Genomic DNA, 20,841 nt, shown 5'->3' with positions numbered 1-20,841 from the left:
TGTTCATTATACAGTGAGAGCATTTATTCACAGTATAATACAGATCCTTAGGAGTAGTCCGGAGGTGAACACAGCTTCTGATCAACTTCACACAATTCAATGGTAAAACCAAGAAAACCCACATCTTCAGTTGTCCAGTCCTGCACCCTATCCCTGAAAGGACTAGTACAAAGGCCCAAACTCACTCCTCTAAGAGAGGCATGGCCACAGAAATGCAAACCAAACCAAAGACTTTTAGGTCAGACCTTGTAACCAATGAAGTCAGAGTTTTACCATTAACTTCACTAAGCAGAAAATCTGGACTCCTGGCTCCTAAGTATCCAGCATAACAATTACTTGGATCCTATAATGGAAAAGGTTGGCAAGATTAATTCTCAAAAAGGAATCCCTGTTCTTTAAAGACTGTTACAGGATAGGTTTCAGTAAAGTGGTGCTTGAGAGGAAAAGGTTAATTTTTAAGAGTCAGTTCCTTCCCTTGATTCCTTGGCACCAGTATTTAATGTTTCTCACTACTAAACATTAATGCAAACCATAATTAAAGTTGCAAGAGAAAAAAAGACGTTTAATTCTTTTGCCTATACAGCAATTCTGATTTCTTTGAAACAAGTAGACATGGGTACCATATACTAAGAAAATTAACTGTCAGCATAGTTTTACTACAATCTTGGCTAGATATATTTTACGTTATTTTAAGTCACACCAAAATATGTTCCCTTTAAGACAGACTGATTAACAACTCAGATTTTGTTATAAAAATTTATTTTTAAAATACAATTACAGCTGAGGCAGGAAAAAAAAACCCTATGAAGCCAGCCTTGACAGAAGGAATGCTATTTACAAGTAAACCTCATGTGTCTTTATACTTGATAAAGGTAATAAAGAAAGCTTACAGGATATGTTTGCATCATAAAAGTAGTATTTAAATATGCAAAACAGTAGCTAAAATAAAAAATGTCATGATAAAATCTACAAGTCAAAAAGACATGGATCAATATTATCACCAATGAATAAAAGTGAAAATTGCCAATAAAACAAATGCCATGGTTTTATTCTGGAGAAATCAAGTCTAAACTGACTATGTGCCTCATGGTAGGTCTTCCATGAGGACAGTTCCAAGGATGCTCAATCTCACCCATGTGGGTGATCAGTTTCTTCATCTCATTTACATTAAGTGCAGTCCCAATCATCACCTGTGAACAAAAGCAGAGAAGTTTAACAGTCTCTCCCCGATTAAGGCAACTATTCCATTAAGAGATCATTTCTCCAGTTACAACAGAATAAATTATACCGTGAAAGACATTAAAATAAGGAAACTTACAGGGCCATCAAAATCTAATTTAAATTAAGATGCAAGGGTCTGATTCTACTTTTAACTGTATTAATTTTACAGGGTGCATCTACACATGTGCTTCTGCACGGGTAGCTCCACAGTTAATTAAGTGTAAAATAATTAGCAATTACGTACACTGAAATGCATGTGTAAATGGTGACAGAAGCTGGCTGGGGCATGAGGATGCTAAAGTGTGGGGGGGCTGCCTGCTGCCTAGCCCTGCACTTTAGCACCATTGTGCCCCAGTCAGACCCTCCTCCTTCTGATGCCACCACCCAGAACAAGGGGCTGACCCCCCAAATCCCTTGCCAGCCCAGGGCAGCTCTGCCCAGGCTCAAACTGCTGCAGTCCCAGGCACACATGCAGACGCTGCACCTGGAAGCAGCTGACTCTGGTGCCAGAGTTCATCATGTCGCCTTAATGGCATGTGTAGATGCACCCACAGTGATGCAATTAGAGACCAGAGAAATTTGTCTTGTTTTTACAATCAAGCAAAGGACAAGGAACAGAATCAAATATATGGTGTCAATATTCATTAATAAATTTACTTATACTGCAGTACATATAACAGACAAATCAGACTACACATGAAACTGAATATCCAGCACGTACGAGTAAATATAATCTACTACAGTACTCACAGATTTTCTACAAGCTCGAGAAGCAAACATCTGTCTGACTCTGGATGGCCTACACATGACTCCAGGACAATCACTTAGCATGAAGATCAGCTCTTCTATGTCCTGAGGACCAAAAGTCCAGTTTTTGCTTGTTGGCAAAGAAATCAGCTTAACCCTTTGAGTTACAGGAGCTGAAAGATTTTTTTAAAAGTGCTAAAGAAACAGCATATAAATGCAAATAAAAATAAGTAAAATCTGAAACATACTATTTGTAAAGATTGGTTGAGAGTGACCTCTACACACATGCTGAAATAATTATCCAGGTCTTTTGAGGGTTGTTATAAAATGGTTAAGATTTTATCTAGCACAAGTATACAGGCAGTCCTCGGACTTGCGACACAATTGGTTCCTAAAAACCGTGTCTTAAATCAAAACGTAATTTGATACTAATTTTCTCATAAGAAACAATGTTATAATGGGGGATTGGTTCCTGAACCAAGGCCCAATACCCTATTTTCACCAAAAATACCCCAGAATTTTGTACTCGAACAATTATAGATGACTAATATAGCTACATTAATGTATTTATATTGTAAATAGCAAACATATTGATTTGGAAGGACTTCATTGAGGTGACTTTGCTGGTCTTTTTGAAAGGCTCTTGGTAGGACTTTTTGGAGGGTTCTTGGCTGGACTGTTCTCAGGAGTCTCGGCTGCAGGTTTTGCTGGAGTCTTGTTTACTTCCTTAAAGAAAGTGTCCAAGGAAGTTTGGACAGATGTTCTCCAGGGAGATGAGTGACGCAGCAAACTTGTTTGCTGGCATGGCATTGCATCAGATCAAGTGTTGTAAAGTAGAAACTGACGTCACAAAAGTTGAAACGAATGTCAATTTAGAAATGGTGTAAGTGCAAAATGTTGTAACTCGAAACATTGCAAGTCGAGGACTGCCTGTACTTGTTTCTGAAATTCTTTTGTTAACCAAACAAAAGAAAAAAAATCTGGTAAATCTAACTTCTGAAAAACTGGGCAACTTTACATAGTTGACAGTCTAGACCAGGGGTCAGCAACCCTTGGCGTGCGTGCCGAGCATGGCACGCAAGGCCATTTTGCTCGGCTTTCCACAACCAGCCCCAGCTCTTGGTAGCTGCTGCCAGTGATGGAGCCTAGGCTGCTCCCAGCAGGGTTTGCAGCAGCCCAGCTGCCTGCCAGGAGGCTGCAAACAGCTGTGCCGGGCTCCACAGCCCAGGCATCAGCTCTGTACCGGCACGTACACACGCGCCTCGGAGCGGGCAGTAGGGGAGGGGCCTGAGGCAGAACAACCCCGGTCTCTCCCCTGCTCTCAGCACAGAGCTGGTGACTGGGCTCTGGAGCCTGGTGCAGCTGTTTGTAGCCAGCCTGGGCTCTGGACAGCTGCAGCAAGCAGGCTGCAAACAGCTGCGCCAGGCTCCATAACTCCAGCACCAGCTCCATGCACACACAGTCACCAGTGACTTAAACCAGTATCAACCCTATTCCTACAGATGAAGTAAGGCACTTAGACTAGGGACAGAAATTATATATAAACTGGTATAAGTGACCGGAAACCAATTCACACCCGTAACACAACAGAAGTTCAGCGCACATAAACTGCTTTCAAATGGCTGAAGCCGGTTTAAGATAAACCTGGATGGATGTAGTATCAGACTTAACTGATTTAGGTTAAATCAGTTTATTGGACTTCTGTCCCATATACGCTTCAGATTCAAGTCAACTCGCAGTTCCTCAGCATCCCAGGATGCTTTGCACTTCACCTGCAAGCTCCCCTCGCAGGGTGGTTGGCCTAGCCTTGACACAAGCTGTCTGCTCCAGCCAAGCAGGGAGGTGTGCTCTAGCACCCCCTGCCTCTGGTATGAGCTACTGCAGGCATTCAGCTGCATTTCTAGAATCAAAAGCGAATGCCAGAATCACTGAATCGATTCAGCTTTGGGATTCTTGACTGTCTGTACTTAGCCTTAGAGTTTAAGTGACCATATAGCAGGACAGTGCTAAAGCCAAACAGAAACCAAAAATCCCAAATGCTAGTTCCTTTCCATGCTTCTTAGATTCACTTGCATATCTGAAAACCTTCTAATTCCAGAAGATTAACTCCATCTCTCTCTAGAAGTGGCAGCTGAGCATATTGAATCAACACCAAAAGATGACTATAAGAGTTAATAGAAAATCCTTAAATCAAGACAATTTCTTAGATAACGAATAAATAATCCACCATTTTACATTAAATATTTTAAAAGACCATAAAGGAATTTATTCTGATTATGGCATGGCAGTATTTCACTAACCCCCCTGCTATTTGCCACTGTCAGGGGATAAGGCACTGAATTGGACAGACCTGTTTTGACACAGCATGGCAATTCTTATGTTCTTTTTTTTTTCTACAGAACTCCTGATAAATGTTATAAACAGAATCCTCCACTTGCAGGGAGAAGAGGAGGGAAACCATAAACTTTTCTAGTTCTAGCAATTCTGTTTCAAACTTACCATTTTCATCAATAACAAAATCAAATCCATTTTTTCTGAATATCTCCAAGTTTTCTATCAATATAGTTTCATTTACAGCAGTTAAATTAAGATTTTGAGGCCTAAAAGAAAGAAAAAAAAAAAAAGACAGTTTCAGGCTAAATAAAGTTGTTTGATGTGGTAACTCAATTTAAAGAGCCACCTATGGTGCAGACTACTGTGTACCAAAGAGATACCAGAGCTCAAAGTCCCTTGCTGCTGGAGCTAAATGGTTTCTAGTACCCAACTTACCTCATTTAAAAGCTAGTTTGAGTATCTCTCCACTATACCAGTTTGTACTGCATAGAAGAGTAAAATCTGCTTGCAACACTCACTGGCTGCATGGCCTTGACCTAGTTCCCCGATTTCTCTAGGTCTCACACTGATTTATGTTCAGCATAACTGAGGGTTAGCATTCAATGGATATTAACATTTTTTTAAGTGTTTTGAACATGTGAAGTGCTAGGTAAGTACCTCTGTAAAACATTCAAACTAACCTAATAAAATCTCAGAACTCTATTGCACCTCAATAAAATTAACAGCAGAAATTTAGCTCCATAGCTGCCAAGTAGTGAAAGCTTCTACAAAGCCTGCTTTCAGTTCAGGAGAATTTATAGATTTCATAGACATTAGGGATGGAAGGGACCTTGGAAGATCATTGAGTTCAGCCCCCTGCCCAAAGGGCAGGAAGTCAGCTGGGGTCATAGGATCCCAGCAAGATAAGCATCCAGCTCCCAGCAAGATAAGCATCCAGCATTTAAACTGTTAGGGGCTGGACGCATGTTCATTTGAAGCAGTTTCAAAAGGGAAACATTTCAGAAGGTTAGCAACTGTTGCTGTTTCATTCTAATTGCTAGGTGTGGACAAGCTGGGAATGATACAAATTTGGCAGAATCTCTCCAAGTTTATGCTGATTCATCCAGTGTCAGAGCTAGAGCAGTTCTGCTACCTATGCATCATTCCCAACTTTACCACATGCAACACATATGACTATAACAGCTGCTAGCCTTTTGAAAAGTTCGCCTTTTATGTATGTACCCATACCATTAGAGGACCAGTACTGTTAACACTGGTCTCTTTGTTTCCTCTTTAAGGGCCTGCTCTGATCTAAAGCTTACTGACCTCAGCAGATAGACTCAAAAGGCTGTGTAAATCAGGTCCTATAAACCAATTCACCAGAATACTTAAGCATGTGCTGTGTTTTAAGCGTGTACTTAAAAGCTTTGATTAAAACAGATCTAAAGCACCTTCCTTCATATACACTTCTCTTGTTCCAGATATACTTTTTATATATAAATGCTCATCCACAAGATGTTAACCACAGCCTAAAAAATCTGCACAAATCCTGGAAAGTAGAGAAAAGAAGCATTTTTATTAAATAAGTCAAGCAAATATTCTTATCTATGTTTACTGACCCTCATGGCATGTTCATTTTTCAAAGTAATGAGATACATAAAAGTTTCTGACTGGCTGAACGATATGCTGCTCCATACTTAGTACTCCTTTTCTGGATTTGCCTCTCTTTACAGACTGGCTTAAAACTTGCCCTAAACTTCATCTGAATGTTATACCAAAAAAAAAAAACCCCCCCCAAAAAAACAAAACTTATTTAAGGGCATTTATTCAAAATATTGCGTGTAAAAGTTGGGTGGTGTATTTGGGAGTTCTTAATTACATAAGTGAAGGGGCTTTAAATATCATAGGCTGCAGTTTGGTTAACATAAAAAAAATAAAGCTCAGAATTATTGGGGGATTTGGAGGCTGGAATTCTGAACACTTCCAGTGATCCCCAACTGTATCTTAAAAGAAAAAAAAAAGTCTCCTTATAGGTCTGAAGCTAAGCTTTATTTACTCAATAAATCTGATGTATATCTACCAGAAAAGACTCACTGAAAGTAGAAAGAATATATCAATTACCATGGAGCACCAAATAAAGCAAAAGGATGCGAGACAAATGCAATTATAGAGGTAGGTACCATCCTAAACTGAAGGTTCTCCCCAACAGAATTTTACAATAGGCAGAAGTTCAAGATGACCAGAACTAGTAATACAGGATAAACACTTACGCGATCAACTTCTGACCTTGAAGAATGGTGTGCTGTTGTAACATCTCAAAATTGTATTTCTCATCTGTAGCATGTTGGTCAATTATGAAGAGGTCAGACTTCAGCTTGGCAATTATAAACCCTAAATTGAACTGACCAATAATTTCCATTTTTGCAAACATCTCTTTACTGTATTTAGAAAAACAGAACAGATTATCTAATGTTGATCTGTCACGTGTAAACATGCGAGGACTTTATTCAGTTTTATTTTTCTACAAAATGCTCAACATACTCTTGGGAACTGTATTTAAAAATAAATACTTTTGCTCTTTGTAGAAAGCAAGGAGGAAAAACGTGGGAACAAAACTTGTGAGCAAATGATAAGGCAGAATTTTGAAAGCTGGAAAATAATTTTTACAAACACATTTTCCACCTTCCAATGTGAGTCTGGCCCATCTGCAAAGCTGCTCTACCCTCAAAAACTTCACAGTACACTAGAGGAGAAAAATATGAATTACAGGTTTCACATAGCAAACCATCCCAGATAATTATTTTGTTGCTTTTCATGAAGTTTGGCATTTCTTTGGATATACCAATCTACATACTCCAGCCAAGAACTAAAAGAGATGTTTTGTGATGCACGTGGCACTTGGTATTTACTGCACATATTTCCATATTCAACATGCATCTACATCTGAAGTAACTGCAGTTACCAGATTAAACAAATTACCGAAAAATGCTTATATGGTAATGGATGCTTCATGGATTTAATAGACATTAGGGCTGGAAGGGACATTAGGGCTGGAAGGCATGATCAGAGGTCAGGGAAGCAGACCCTACGATGACAGGCTGAGAGCCCTGGGGCTCTTTAGCCTGGAAAAGCACAGGCTCAGGGGTGATCTGATGGCCACCTATAAGTTTATCAGGGGTGACCACCAGTATCTGGGGGAACGTTTGTTCACCAGAGCACCCCAAGGGATGACGACTAGGTCGAATGGTCATAAACTACGACAAGACCGTTTCAGGCTGGACATAAGGAAGAATTTCTTTACTGTCCGAGCCCCCAAGGTCTGGAACAGCCTACCACCGGAGGTGGTTCAAGCGCCTACATTGAACACCTTCAAGAGCAAACTGAATGCTTATCTTGCTGGGATCCTACGACCCCAGCTGACTTCCTGCCCTTTGGGCAGGAGCTGGACTCGATCTTCCGAGGTCCCTTCCAGCCCTAATGTCTATGAAATCTGTGAAGGGACCCTGCAAAATCATTGGGTCCAGCCCCCTGCCCAAGGGGCAGGAAGTCAGCTGGGGTCAAATGATCCCAGCAAGATAGGCATCCAACTGTTTCTTGCAAATGTCTAGAGCAGGTGCATGCTCCACCTCTGGGGGAGTCTATTCCAGGCCCTGGAGACACTAAAAAAAGTTTTTCTTCTACAAACCTGTATTTCCAAAATTAATCAACAGATAAAGGCTTTTTCAGCAAATACAGTTAACCTGTCATTTTCACTAACTTTATCTATTATCTGCTTAACAATAAAAGTTAGGAAGATGTAAATACCGTATTTCTTTTCTTAATTCATCCTCTGCTGCCTTATTTTCTCCAGGACTAATTTTTGCCTTAAATCTTCTATAATTCAGCATTTCTATATTTTTCTGTTGTAGCTGAGTAAGTTTTCTTACTCTTTCTGCTAAAGTGTTCATTGAGAACTCAAGTGTCACAGTTTTCTTTTGAACTTCTATCAGTACATCAGCATGTAGTCCTGGTGCAGAGTTCTGAGCATTCTTTAGTTCTGGACAGGTGGTTCCCTTTAGGTCCTCTTTTTTACTTTTAAAACGCTTCATATTTGGGAAAGAATTCGGAAGGAACCCTCTCCGTTCTTTCTGATCGCCCACTTGGTTCAATTTATGTACATTTCTGGAAAGCTGGACATCACATTCCAATGATTCCTCAGCACAGGTTACAGTTTCAAGACACCCACTTTGGAGATTTTCATCTGATATATGGAATTCTTCTTCAGGAGAGGCATCTGTACTTTCACTGCTGAGGCAGCTACCCATTTCTGGAGTGCTAAAACTAACATTTGATTCTAGAGAAGTACTACCACATCCAGAATCAGTGTCATTTTCCAATTTCTTCAAATTTGTGCCAATAACTGTATGTGTGTTTGAGTCCACTGCACTCCAGCAATCAGTCTCCTTGTTGGGGTCAGATTTTTGACTGTTTACAGGACTTGAAGTGGAAAGATTTGACAAGAGATGTCTGTGCCTAGGGGAGCTGTGTTGTTGTTTCACATTTTTAGGGCTCCCAAAGCTGCTCTCTGTCATTTGATGGAGTGAGAACGACTCCCTTAATTTGGTAATAGTCATCCCTCTTTTTAATTCCCTGCTTGGACTTTGAGATGCAGAACCAAGCAATGTTTCTGTCTTAGGCTTTTCTGTTTCTTCTGGAAGTATTTTTTTCAAGTTACCTAATCAAGTATGAACAAGGCTAATTTTAGATTTTCTGTTAATCATAGTTAAAAAACAAATAAAATCGCTACGGAAATGAATAGTGAGGAAGACTGGGAAGAAACAGAAACAAGCAGATACAGCAAGCTATGGATCAGCAATAGACTGAAGATGAGGTACTTTTGCATCAAAATATCAAATTATTTTAAAGTTCCCATTAAAAAATTAACAATTTAAAGAGATAACATGGCAGCTACATTATCAATAGGAAGTTTCAATTCTGACACCAGACCCTGATGTCTCACTACAAATGGTATTGTAGGAGTCTATAATGGTCTCATCAATTTCAATGTCAGCAACTGGCATATTTCCTCTTAGGAAGTTATATTTCAAAATACATTTTATCTAACCTTTGAATTCTCTACTATCTGACATATCACAGTGATTCCTGCTGTTAAGATTAGACCTACCTGCAATATCCAGCAGCTTTTGATTGATGTTAAGTTTATTAACATCACTACCAAACATATCCATCAGAGAAGTCTTTAAAATTGCTAACAAAACTTTCTCCTCCTGTAGTAAAATCTGCCTCTTATCAGGTGTTACATTGATGTCAACACATTCTAAAAAGAAAGGAAAGCAATTTTAAAGCTTAATTTAGCCAATATTTTTGTTCCTTCCATCCTTGGATTGAAGTTCCTTTATTTTTCCTTTTCTTTATTCCGTTGCATTTATTTGTCTGCAAATAAGACAGTGTAAACTGCCTGCATAAGTATGTTCTTTATTTACAACACATATTTCACTATTGCTAGCTCTGTCCAGGAACATAATTTATCTGGACTCCTGCAAACAAGGCCAATTACAGATTAGAAACATCTTCTCAACTCGATCAAAAGCAGTATTTCAGTTAGTCTAATAGCTACTTATGCCCCAGTAATTCAAATACTATGAAACTGTGTTTGTTTTGCATTAAATTTATTCTAGTCTTCTGCAACAGTTAACAGAAATTGATCAGAAGAACTCACCAGAATCTACACAAATATTTAGAACAATAAATGGATATTGGTGTTTATTGTACATGTGGTAAACTTCATTAACAAGCTTGGAAACCTGCATAGAAAGTGAAGAAAAAGTAAGAGGTATCATTATTCACTCTAATTCTGTTGATAAGGATTATCTAACCCAAATCCTTATTCACAAGATTAGACCTTAACACACACAACATATCCTCTGAAGATATCAAAACAAATGTGAGCAAGCATTTGCATTATTAAGCCTATCTGGCCATTTTCTCAGACTCTCTTGACCCATCTTGATGCTAAGGATACAGAAGTGAAGGACTCAAGAATAATAATACTGACAAGGTCTAGACTGGAAAGGAGAATTTAAAATAAACAATTATCAGTAATGTTATGGTTTGGAACTGTACCTTTGTTGGATCACACGGTCTCTGATTGATGAAAAAGAACTGTCTCTCTGTTGTACTCCTTCCAACGCCATGATCACAATGGGAAATGAAGCCTGTAATGCTATTTAATATTAATATGATCAGGGTACATTGTGATAATGAAAGAACACTTCTAAAGTACAGGAAAGCCAAAACTAGTCTGAAGAATCAGTAAACACCTGTGTGTAGTTTAGCTCCTCAAGCCCAGGTTGGCATGTATCAAGTGACCAACTTCTACTCTTCTACCAGTCAGAAAAGGAACACTATCTGGCTTCAAATGAAGCTGCATTCATCATCTCCCTGCCACAAGGGCCAACTGTGACACTGATTTTGAGAGCAGGATAAGCCCAAACACTGATGTTTTAATAAAAAAATCTTTGCTCCAGAAGCCACTATAAATTATTTCATTAAAACGTGCTTAAGAATTTGATTACACAAGTTAGAGACATTCTGCTCTCACTTATACCTATGCCTCTCCCCACCCCTCCCCCACAATGACATTAGTAGGGAAGGCACAATTTGGTCATAAATTTACAACCATTTCAAAATTTCAATATAGGATTAATTCAACAGAAAACTGAAATAAAACAAAACTGCCCAGGATGCAGGAAATATAAGCCTTACTACTGCTACTCCACGTGCATCTATTAGCTAGCTACCTCTTATGTCTGAGTTACTTTCCCCAAATGTATAACAGTTGTCCATTGTGCTGTCCTTAAATATTTTAGTAACCATAATACATATTATACTTTGAACTTTCTTTAAAATTACTGATAATCTTAAAATGCTTCTCTGGCCAGAGCAACATAGTTTCCTACTTACGTATACAGACTATGTGGCATGTCAACAGAGCTGAGGCCATATTCTTCACAAACAGCTTCACTAGGAAGTAGTTGAGCAAAGGAAATAAGGCTTTGCAACTGAAAGAAAGTTAAATTACCAGTTACTCCTTTTAGTACCAGAAGATTAAAATACAGTTGTAATGAATCAGGCTCAGTGGGATTTTTAATCTTTTCTTCCTCTTATTCACATTTAGCTCAGACACTGTGAAGAGCTTATAGAATTAAAGATGCAATCTTCTTTTTTGTTTTCTTTTATAAACTGTCAAAAATCATAATCGACTTAGCACAGGTGGTAATTTTAATTTTTTAAATGCTGTTAGCCAAATGAAAAGAAGGAACTACCCTCAAACCCCTGCTAGGTTGTGCACTGCTGAAGAGTGCATACAAAAGCACAAAGTCTAAATTAACTCTTTTTACTTGGTGTGTGATCACACAGTTCCAGCCCTTAATTTTCCATCTCTCCCTATCAAACTCACATGGGCTTTTCTAAGCCAATTTAAGACAGAAAAACATTTACCCAGGCTTCCCAGCTATAAATGACTTAATCAAGTTTCCTGTACTCAATGAACAGTATCAAATAAAGCTTCCCTTGAATGAAAGAATCATATTGGAAATATTTGGTTATCTTACATGTAACACTGATAAAATACCCTTCAATAACAAATGTTAACATAGTCAGTGGGGTCACTCTTACTTGTTCTAGTTTTTAATGATGCATCAAGAACTTTGGCATTAAAAGCACTACAAAGTAGGATATTAAACCTAACATTTTAGTTCAGGGGTATCAAACTCACTTTGTGTCCTGAGGGCCATATGTTCAAGTTCAATCACCAAGTGATTTTGGATTCATGTTCTTCATTGCCCTCCAGGACACCCTAATTAAACATCTACTCTGGGCGCTCACTCCCAAAAAGGAACAAAGAACCACTACATGGATATCACAAATGGCCACACAGGGGTTGGGACAGATGCATACCATAACCCTGAAGCAACCCCCAGGAACCAGAGTCAAAATACTGCCTAAATATGTCTTTGGGCTGAGGACAAGAGTATTTTTTTTACTGCTTGTTTTTATTTTCTACTTATTTTCACCAGCTGGAGATAATTATTTATAATAGTTTTTTGTTAATCACTAGGACATAAACCTCTACATCTGCTGACTGGAATGTCATTTAAGATGGTAGATCAAAATTCTAAAGAATAAACTACTGAATTTCATGTTGAGAGGTTGCAAAACAGAACTCTCTCTCCTAAGTGAGCTTTCCACACTGCAAAACATTAATATTTTTATTGTTCAGATTTGTGACTCAAGGATTTGGGTGTCTTTGCAAATCACCAAAAGCACAGATGATGGCTCTTCATCTTTCTTGGACATCTGTTACAATACTAACATAATGAGTCTTGAGTACTAAGGATTGTACACATCCCTTCATTCTGTATCATTCCCCTCTCTAACCCCTTCCCCACTCAGATTGGCTATGCAAGTAAAACCAGAAGCAGAACCTGGGGAGGTGGAAATTCCCTCTCCTTAGTCAACCTATAGGATGTTCTAGGAGAATGGAGTTTCTGTGTTTAATGTCTAAAATAAATGTATACATAATGATTTAAACAGGATCTTTATTCACGTTGTATCTAATTGCATCTTAATATGAGTTACTTGTAGCTGCATTTTTATTTCTTTCCGGTAGTAGTACCTGTTTTTGCCCAAATACTGCTCCTATGTTTTCCTTCAGACTTGAGCTCCCAGGGGTGCATACCACAGTTTGTTTTTTCCCTTGACCAACTTGATTGGTACAGGTAATTCGAACTCCTGTTGAAATGATGCAATATGCTTGCAGTATCTGGACCATTTTTGCATACTCCTATTAAAAAAATAAAATTAGGCATATTATATTAAAACTTAAAAACACCATCGAATTTAAAATAAACTAAGCAGGACATTCTGGTTTGGGGTATATCATAATTTTTCCCTACCTTTATAAAGAATTCTATAGCTTTACTGTGAGACAACTGCTGCTTCTACAAACCATACAAAACTGTCCTTATCCTTACAAGTATGAAATCACTATTTAAAATAAAAGTTAGTACTACTGAAGCAAAGTTAGCTTGAAAGGAAAAGAACTTCAAACCATCTTTCGTTATTTGTATTGAAGAGATCAGGTTCTAGAACAAAATGACTGAACAAATAAAATCTTTCCCGACACAAAACTCAATCAAGAGGGAAGGGAAAGAATTACAATTTATTATTTAAATTGAGTGCATTTGTTGTTTAGTAGAAGGTTTACATTTGCTGGGCACCATATTCTTTTAAAAACAGATTTCCAACTGACCATACCTTCTTAATGTTTCTTTGAAGTTCTTTATGCCGCACTGGCAGAGTATAAAACAACTGCTGTATGTTAACAGTTGTTCCTTGCTGTCGTGGGTAAGGAGTTTTCTGAGTAATTTTCCCATTGTGATCAAATACCAGACGAGATCCAACTTTTGCAGACTTGTGACAAGTAAAAATGGTAACATCACTTGAGAAGGGAAAAAAAATAGTTTATTGACTAAATAGTATCTTTTCTTTACCCAGTCTACAGTACCAATCCCCTCCCCCTCAAAAACTCAGATGTTTCTATTCATATTTCACCAGCACCGCTGACACAGCTTTTAATAAAACTTATCTTTACAAAGAACATGCATGCAATACTTAAACATATCGTAAAGAACTTCCTAATTGTAATGCCAAACCTTGCATTTTTATCTTTTACGTATATCTATTACATCTTGCACAGGCTGTAATGTTGAGCTCTGTTTTAGTTGGTTTATGCTCTTTCTTTGAACGCACACTATAGGAATATCACTGGTGCACATAGGTGAATGTTGTGATCATTTCTAACACTTAGTTTAGAATGTGAGTTTAAAATTTCTCCTAAGGAGTAACAAAGCTGGAAAATAGTGAACTGATGAAGAAATATCTTGCCTTAAGTGCTTTACATCAAGAAGCTCTATGCTTTGCAAACATGGACCTCAACCCTGTAAAGACTTGTGCGTATGCTTAGCTTTAAACTTCTGAATACGAGACCAGTCAGTTACTTAAAAGCTGAACTGTTGATTAATTGGTCAGATACAGCTCTGCAAGATCAGAGAATCTGTTTTGTTAGTTATCCAGAAGATTGGTTCACTTTATATCCAAAAGATTGGTTCATGTCTGGTTGCACCAGACGTCAAAGCTAACTTATTTAACAACTTCTTTGCCTCCATTTTTCTGAGCAGGGAACAGGTCATCCCCCACCCCCCCATCATCCCAGGGGAGGCGCAGCCAGGCCCAGGGTCAGAGTGGACCTAGTCAGGGACCTCCTGCTGGGACTGGACGAGTCCAAATCAGCAGGTCCTGATGATCTCCATCCCAGAGTGCTGAGAGAATTAACAGAGGTCATTGCAGGTCCCCTGGCACAGCTTTACGAGCACTCATGGTGCTCTGGCAAGGTGCCAGAGGACTGGAAGAGGGCCAATGTGGTCCCCATTTTCAAAAAAGGGAGGAGGGAGGACCCAGGAAACTATAGGCCTGTTAGCCTTACCTCGGTCCTGGGGAAGCTCTTCAAGAAAATTATCCAGGAGCATATCTGCGAGGTACCAGCAGGGAAGGGTATGCTTAGGGGCAACCAATATGGGTTCATCAGAGGCAGGTCCTGTCAGACCAACCTGATGGCATTCTATGATCAGGTCACTAAATCCTTGGATGCAGGTGTCGCAGTGGATGTAGTCTTTGTGAACTTTAGAAAAGCCAACTGTCTCTCACCCCATTATCATTAAAAAATTAGGGGACTGTGGTGTCAATCCCTACACAGTCAGATGGGTTGCCAATTGGCTGGAGGGCCGTACCCAGAGAGCGGTGGTGGACAGGTCTTTTTCGACCTGGAAGGATGTGGGCAGTGGAGTTCCGCAGGGCTTGGTCCTTGGGCCTGTGCTGTTCAACATCTTCATCAACGACTTGGATGAGGGGGTGAATAGCACCTTGTTCAAATTCGCAGATGACACTAAGATGTGGGGGGAGGTGGGCATGCTAGAGGGGAGGGACAAGCTGCAATCAGATCTGGACAGATTACAGAGGTGGGCGGATGAGAATAGGATGGGTTTCAACACTGACAAGTGCAAGGTACTGCACCTGGGGAGGAAGAACCAGCAGCATACATAAATGCTGGGGAACTCCCCTCTCGCCAGCACAGAGGCAGAAAAGGATCTTGGAGTCATTACTGACTCCAAGATGAACATGTGCCATCGATGTGGGGATGCAGTCAGAAAGGCTAACCGCGCCTTGTCATGCATCCACAGATGCACCACGATCAGGTCCAAGGAGGTGATCCTCCCCCTCTATGCGACCTTGGTCAGGCCCCAGTTGGAGTACTGAGTCCAGTTCTGGGTGCCGCACTTCAGCAGGGATGTGGACAATATGGAGAGGGTCCAGAGAAGGGCCACTCACATGATCAGGGGTCAGCAGGGCAGGTCCTACGAGGACAGGCTACAGGATCTGAACCTGTTTAGCCTCCACAAGAGGAGGCTGAGAGGGGATCTGGTGACCATCTATAAACTGGCCAAGGGAGACCAGCAGGTAATGGGAGAGTCCCTGTTCCCCCGAGCACTACCTAGAGTAACAAGGAACAACAGCCATAAGCTGACAGACAGCAGATTCAGGCTGGTTATCAGAAGGCACTACTTCACAGTCAGGGCGGCTAGGATCTGGAACCAACTTCCAGGGGAAGTGGTGCTAGATCCTACCCTGGGGGTCTTTAAGAGGAGGCTAGATAGACACCTTGCCAGGGTCATCTGACCCCAGCATTCTTTCCTGCCTGTGGCAGGGGGTCAGACTTGATGATCTGCTCAGGTCGCTTCCAACCCTACTAACTATGAAACTATATGGAGCTAACAGCTAAAAGAAGGACTGAAAAATGTTGAAGTAGGTCACTGATATTTGGATCATTTTTTTTCAGTCATATAGTACTGTACACCGAAGGTTTATATACAAGCCTTGGCCAAGATGAACTTATTCTAGTAAAGGCCTCTCAATTGTATCCCTTTTATAAGTTAGTGGCAGCTTATACAGAAATTACACTATTACAGAGACAAACATCCACTTTTTATAACACCAGAGACAGAATGTTTATAGTTTTCAATAACTGCTGAAGAATCTAACAGGTTATTACAGGTCACATGAGAAAACACTGATTTTACAATAAAAGATACGGCACATTAAAGGCACCAAAAGACATCTTGAGGCTTTTGCATTTCAAATCTGAACTGTCTTTTTTTCTTAATTTGGGCTATAATAAAAAAGATGCACATACTTAACAGGATGGTTTTGCTGAAACAGGACCTTAAAAATTAACCGCTTTACAGATTGTAGACTTGTCTGCACATAAGTTTATATGAATATAAATGTAGTTGCATCAATGCAAAAAGATTTCTGACCAAACACTACATCTCTTCATACTGATAGAGGCAGAATGTTACTGAGGATCTTTAACTCTTGTTTGGACCAGGAGTAATTTCACATTAAAGAATATCCTAATAATGTTGGCATCACTGTGCCTGTGCTCTGAAGTATTCTGCTGGTTCTCCAGCTGCCTTTTCAGGATGTGTTGTATCCTCTCTCAAGTGCCTGGCCCCTATAGCTGTTCCAAAACAGACTGGATTTCTCATTTAAAGCACCAATATTTGATTTGGGATAAGAGGCAGAAACACTACTTACCTGAATCATCCCAGCAAAGACACTCAGTGGAGTATTAATTAATACATGACAAAGATTAGTTAAAAAAAAACAAATGTTTCTGACGGGTAACCCTGCTTGCTGCTCAGCCACATAACATAAGACCCATCAGACTTTGGTTGCATATACATGGGTATTAATAAATATGTCAGAAAAGAGAAGATTACCAGGCCAAGGTAAATTTATGTATAATCTTGTTATAGCAAACTTTAATCTAGCCTTACTTGCTGCGCCTGGATTTAACAACTGTTAAACTACATTTTTTGTAGTACATAAATGGCTTAATTCTACAGCACTTACCCACTTAAAAAATAAGATATTCCTGAACAGCAAATAATTGTTTTTGTTAGTTGAGGAAAAAACAAGTTACAAATTTCCAAAGCCTTGTTTCATTGATAACTGAAGCCATAGTTGTCAATTTTAATTAATTAAAATTAATATTAATTAATATTAAAATATTAATATTGCTGTAGAGCAGTAAACTTCTGCTAATAAAGGTTAATATTATTACCTTAAAGCACACAGTGAACTCAGAGCTTCACCTCGAAATCCAAATGTTTCAACACGTATTAGATCACAGAAATCTTGTATCTTAGAAGTATAATGCTTCAAAGCTGGAAAAACATATTTATAATATATATAATTCTACCACATCTTTCTAAAGTGACACTGATTTACATAAGCATTTTTTGTAATTATTTGAAGAAACAAAAGAACTTTTACAGTATAACTATTCAAGATAAAGAAGTAATTCAACAGTTTTCTTCATTTGCAAAATGTGTGTGAAATTCTCAATTATAGCTATTTATCCAAATTATTCATAAGTTGATTCAATGAACAAATACCGGTCCACAGATCCTTTGCAAACAATTCACTGGAAAAAATCCACTATTTTAATTGCACTGATTAAACATGCTTGTTTAGTGTTACATGGTATTTCTGTGACCCTCTCTGGATGACGTAAAAACTACAGTTTGTAATATTTATAGTCAAAGATACAATGTTAATTTTATTTTAAGCAAATATTCAAGCTTATATGGTCACTTTTAAAAAGCTGTCATACTTGTAAAATTTAACTTCTTGAGTGTTCACAGAAAATGAACAATCACCAGTATTTGTTCTGTGCACAATCTAGATGCAGGTCTCCTTCATACATGTACATACCATTAACATGACACCAAGTCATCCTATAACTAGCTTCACCTCAACTCCTGAAGGTATATTTATTCTGTGGAAGGGTCAAGTATCTTTTTTAAAAAGATTACATTTTAAAAGTTTGCTAGAAGTGGTAGAGGAGGCTCTAAAACAAATTAAAAGAAAAAAAAATTCAACTTACTCAAGCCCTCAAAGTTTTCTTCTTCTACACCACAACCATTGTCTGAAACTTCTATAAGCTCTGCTCCGTAATCTTTAAGCTTTATATCTAAAATTAAAAAAAAAGGGGGGGGGGGGGTTAATTGACAGAATCCATATGCAGAATTTTGAGTTCATAACATTAACCTATTTCAAATGTCCTCAACAGCCATTTGTTTTTCAACACAGATTAAAAAAGCTTTTTAAACTTTTTTTTCTTTTCTTTTTTTGGGTGCAAGTTTAGTTTCTCTATTATAACAGCTGCCAGCCTGAAAGCTCTGGAATCTAAAATCCTGTTCCTTGGTACAGGTCCACCATAAACAACAGCATATGGTTTCTCACTTTGCTCATTAAATATTTAAAGCAGAGTGGTTTTCAAGCTTTTCAGAGGCTCTCGCTCACAACACTTTTTAAAGTTGGTGCACCTTAGCTGAAAACCACTGTTGTACTGGCCTCAGCTTATCAGGTTTATTGAATAAATAATTTACCTGACATCTAACATTTTCCTTTGCCCAAGACAGCACCATTGCAATGGTTTACTCCTGTCCATGTTAAATAAACCAAGAGCAACTGCCCTCCATTTCATTTAGTTGCAATGATATTACTTCCCACTTATAACACATTAACTAAGAAGGGAATGAAGCCTAGACAACAAAATAAAATAAAGTGCCATTCTACTTTTTCTCTTTGTTAAAGACTCCCACTGATATCCCAAGATTTGTGTGAGAGAAACAAAAGTAAAATACTGTATTAAATTCATTCAAATTGACTGGATTTGTCCTAGCTTATGTAACATATTTTCATCTCTTAGATTTACAGAAAATAAGAATTTGTGAACTCCTTAAAAAGGCATACTACTTCTGAGTGGGAACAAGGCTTGGCTTAATAAACACTGATTTTTTTTTACATAAATACACAAACATCGTGTGCTCTCTCAATATATCAATGAATTCTCCTGTCTTACAAGTAGCAGTTCCCTACTTACTTTTTTTAAAGAAATTTTTTGTGTTCCAAGTCAAATCAGCCAAATCAAGTCCAAATCCGTGAGTTAGTCCAACACCATAAGTGTCCCTACCACTGGCAAACATCTTCCACCCACACCAGGGGCTTCAGCTATTTCCAAAAACTTCTGGCAGGCATCCTATGTGCAGGCCCAAGCCCAGAGGCTTGGGGTTCGGATGCCCCCACGTCGCCTGCCCTCAGCCATACGGATGCAGGACCAAGCTAGGGGGGAGCCTCCCGTTTCCATAAAGTGGGCTTTAAGCCCCAACACCTCGGTGGGTACTAAACCACGCCAGAAGAACAGTTATCCCCGGGAACGCTTAAGGAAAACTGCCTTCACGGACCCAGACACATGGTGTTTCCCCTGCCAGGTAAGTTCTCAACTAGGATGATGCCAGTGCTGCTGCCACAGCTACTTCCCAAGCTGGGTCTGCAGGTGGACTTCCATCCACCTGGCCAGGACGGCAACAGCGTCCTTGCGGCACCTCGGTTGAGAACCACTGGTTTAAAGCGTGGAGGAAACACCCTTAGTCAGGCGACATCAGTATCTCAGTCTCCACCTTCATTCAGATCCTTGATCAAACGGCAGAGATACTTAATGGGAGCATGAGTTACTGCTTATGATGATGATGCCAGTGACATGAACACCCTCCCCCCCAAAAATAAACACTTTTCTGATTGGCCACCAAGCTGTCATCAGGGGTGGCAACTTTCTACAGTACACTTGGCACCACGGGATCCACGTACCAAGCTGGATCACAACGCTCAGATGCCAAATCAAGGCCTGATCCTGCAAATTTTTTATGCCTGTGCTTAAGTTTTACGCCTCGGCAGAAAGTACACGAGCGTGTTTGGGACCCACGGCTAGAAACAAAGACGTGGTAACACGGGCCTGTGTGTATCCAACCACACGTGAGTAACCTAAGCCTCTGCCCATCCCTCAAACGACGACCAACACACCTGCCTCAACAGCCAAGCCTGCCTGCTAGACCATCTGGCAGCTTACGTATCTTCAACTCACCGACGTGCGTGGCGCCGGCGTCCAGGCTGTTCTCCAGCAGCTCCTTCACGGCGGTGCCGACGCTCAGCACGACCTGCCCCGAGCAGATGCGGTGCACGGACGGGCGGTCCAGGGCCCGGATGGCCGCGGAGGGGGGCGGGCTGCAAGACAAGGGGGAGGGAGCGCGTCACGGGCCGGGCTCAGCCGCCGCCCGCTGAAGGGGGCTGGGAGGGGGGAGGGGGTCTTACCAGGCCGCCGGCTCCATCGCCCCTCCACAGCCCCGAGGCGCCAGACTCGCCTCAGCACTCAGCCGCTCATTGGCCAGAGGGAGATAGCCTTGTCCAATCCCGCGCGAGCTCTCTTTTGCCGCACGCGGATTGGCTGTTCCCCCCGGCCTATTGGGAGGCCCCCACTGGCATTCGTCCGTCTCCCCGGCCAATCGGGGAGAGTTGTCCTCGTGCCCGGAAGGGCTC

At 40.1% G+C, this 20,841-nt stretch overlaps 1 protein-coding gene across 1 annotated transcript; it reads right to left on the bottom strand.

Annotated features, from left to right (window-relative positions):
- Nucleotides 1-742: 742 nt before the first annotated feature.
- Nucleotides 743-20,699, bottom strand: PMS2 (PMS1 homolog 2, mismatch repair system component). Its single transcript, XM_006265286.3, has 15 exons — nucleotides 20,617-20,699; nucleotides 20,390-20,529; nucleotides 18,350-18,436; nucleotides 17,525-17,627; nucleotides 13,600-13,783; nucleotides 12,959-13,126; nucleotides 11,245-11,342; nucleotides 10,405-10,504; nucleotides 10,001-10,085; nucleotides 9,446-9,598; nucleotides 8,086-8,995; nucleotides 6,552-6,719; nucleotides 4,468-4,568; nucleotides 1,972-2,141; nucleotides 743-1,190 (listed from the first exon to the last, which is right to left on the bottom strand). Exons 1-15 carry the CDS (start codon nucleotides 20,631-20,633, stop codon nucleotides 1,047-1,049), a joined length of 2,628 nt encoding a protein of 875 aa, XP_006265348.2. The 5' UTR covers nucleotides 20,634-20,699; the 3' UTR covers nucleotides 743-1,046.
- Between the last annotated feature and the right edge of the window lie 142 nt (nucleotides 20,700-20,841).

This window comes from Alligator mississippiensis, chromosome 13 (genome assembly GCF_030867095.1).
Source record: "Alligator mississippiensis isolate rAllMis1 chromosome 13, rAllMis1, whole genome shotgun sequence".
Classification (NCBI taxonomy): Eukaryota; Metazoa; Chordata; order Crocodylia; family Alligatoridae; genus Alligator; species Alligator mississippiensis.
Note: the sequence above shows the minus strand (reverse complement) of the source record. Positions and strands in the feature narration are given on the sequence as shown.

Excerpts from the sequence above, each read along its gene's own strand:
- PMS2 (XM_006265286.3), bottom strand. Across the intron at positions 17,628-18,349 it reads AGAAAACTTTGAGGGCTTGA|CTTTGAAGCATTATACTTCT; the intron begins GTAAGTTGAATT and ends ATGTTTTTCCAG. Across the intron at positions 1,191-1,971 it reads CTCGAGCTTGTAGAAAATCT|GTGATGATTGGGACTGCACT; the intron begins GTGAGTACTGTA and ends TTTTGTTCACAG.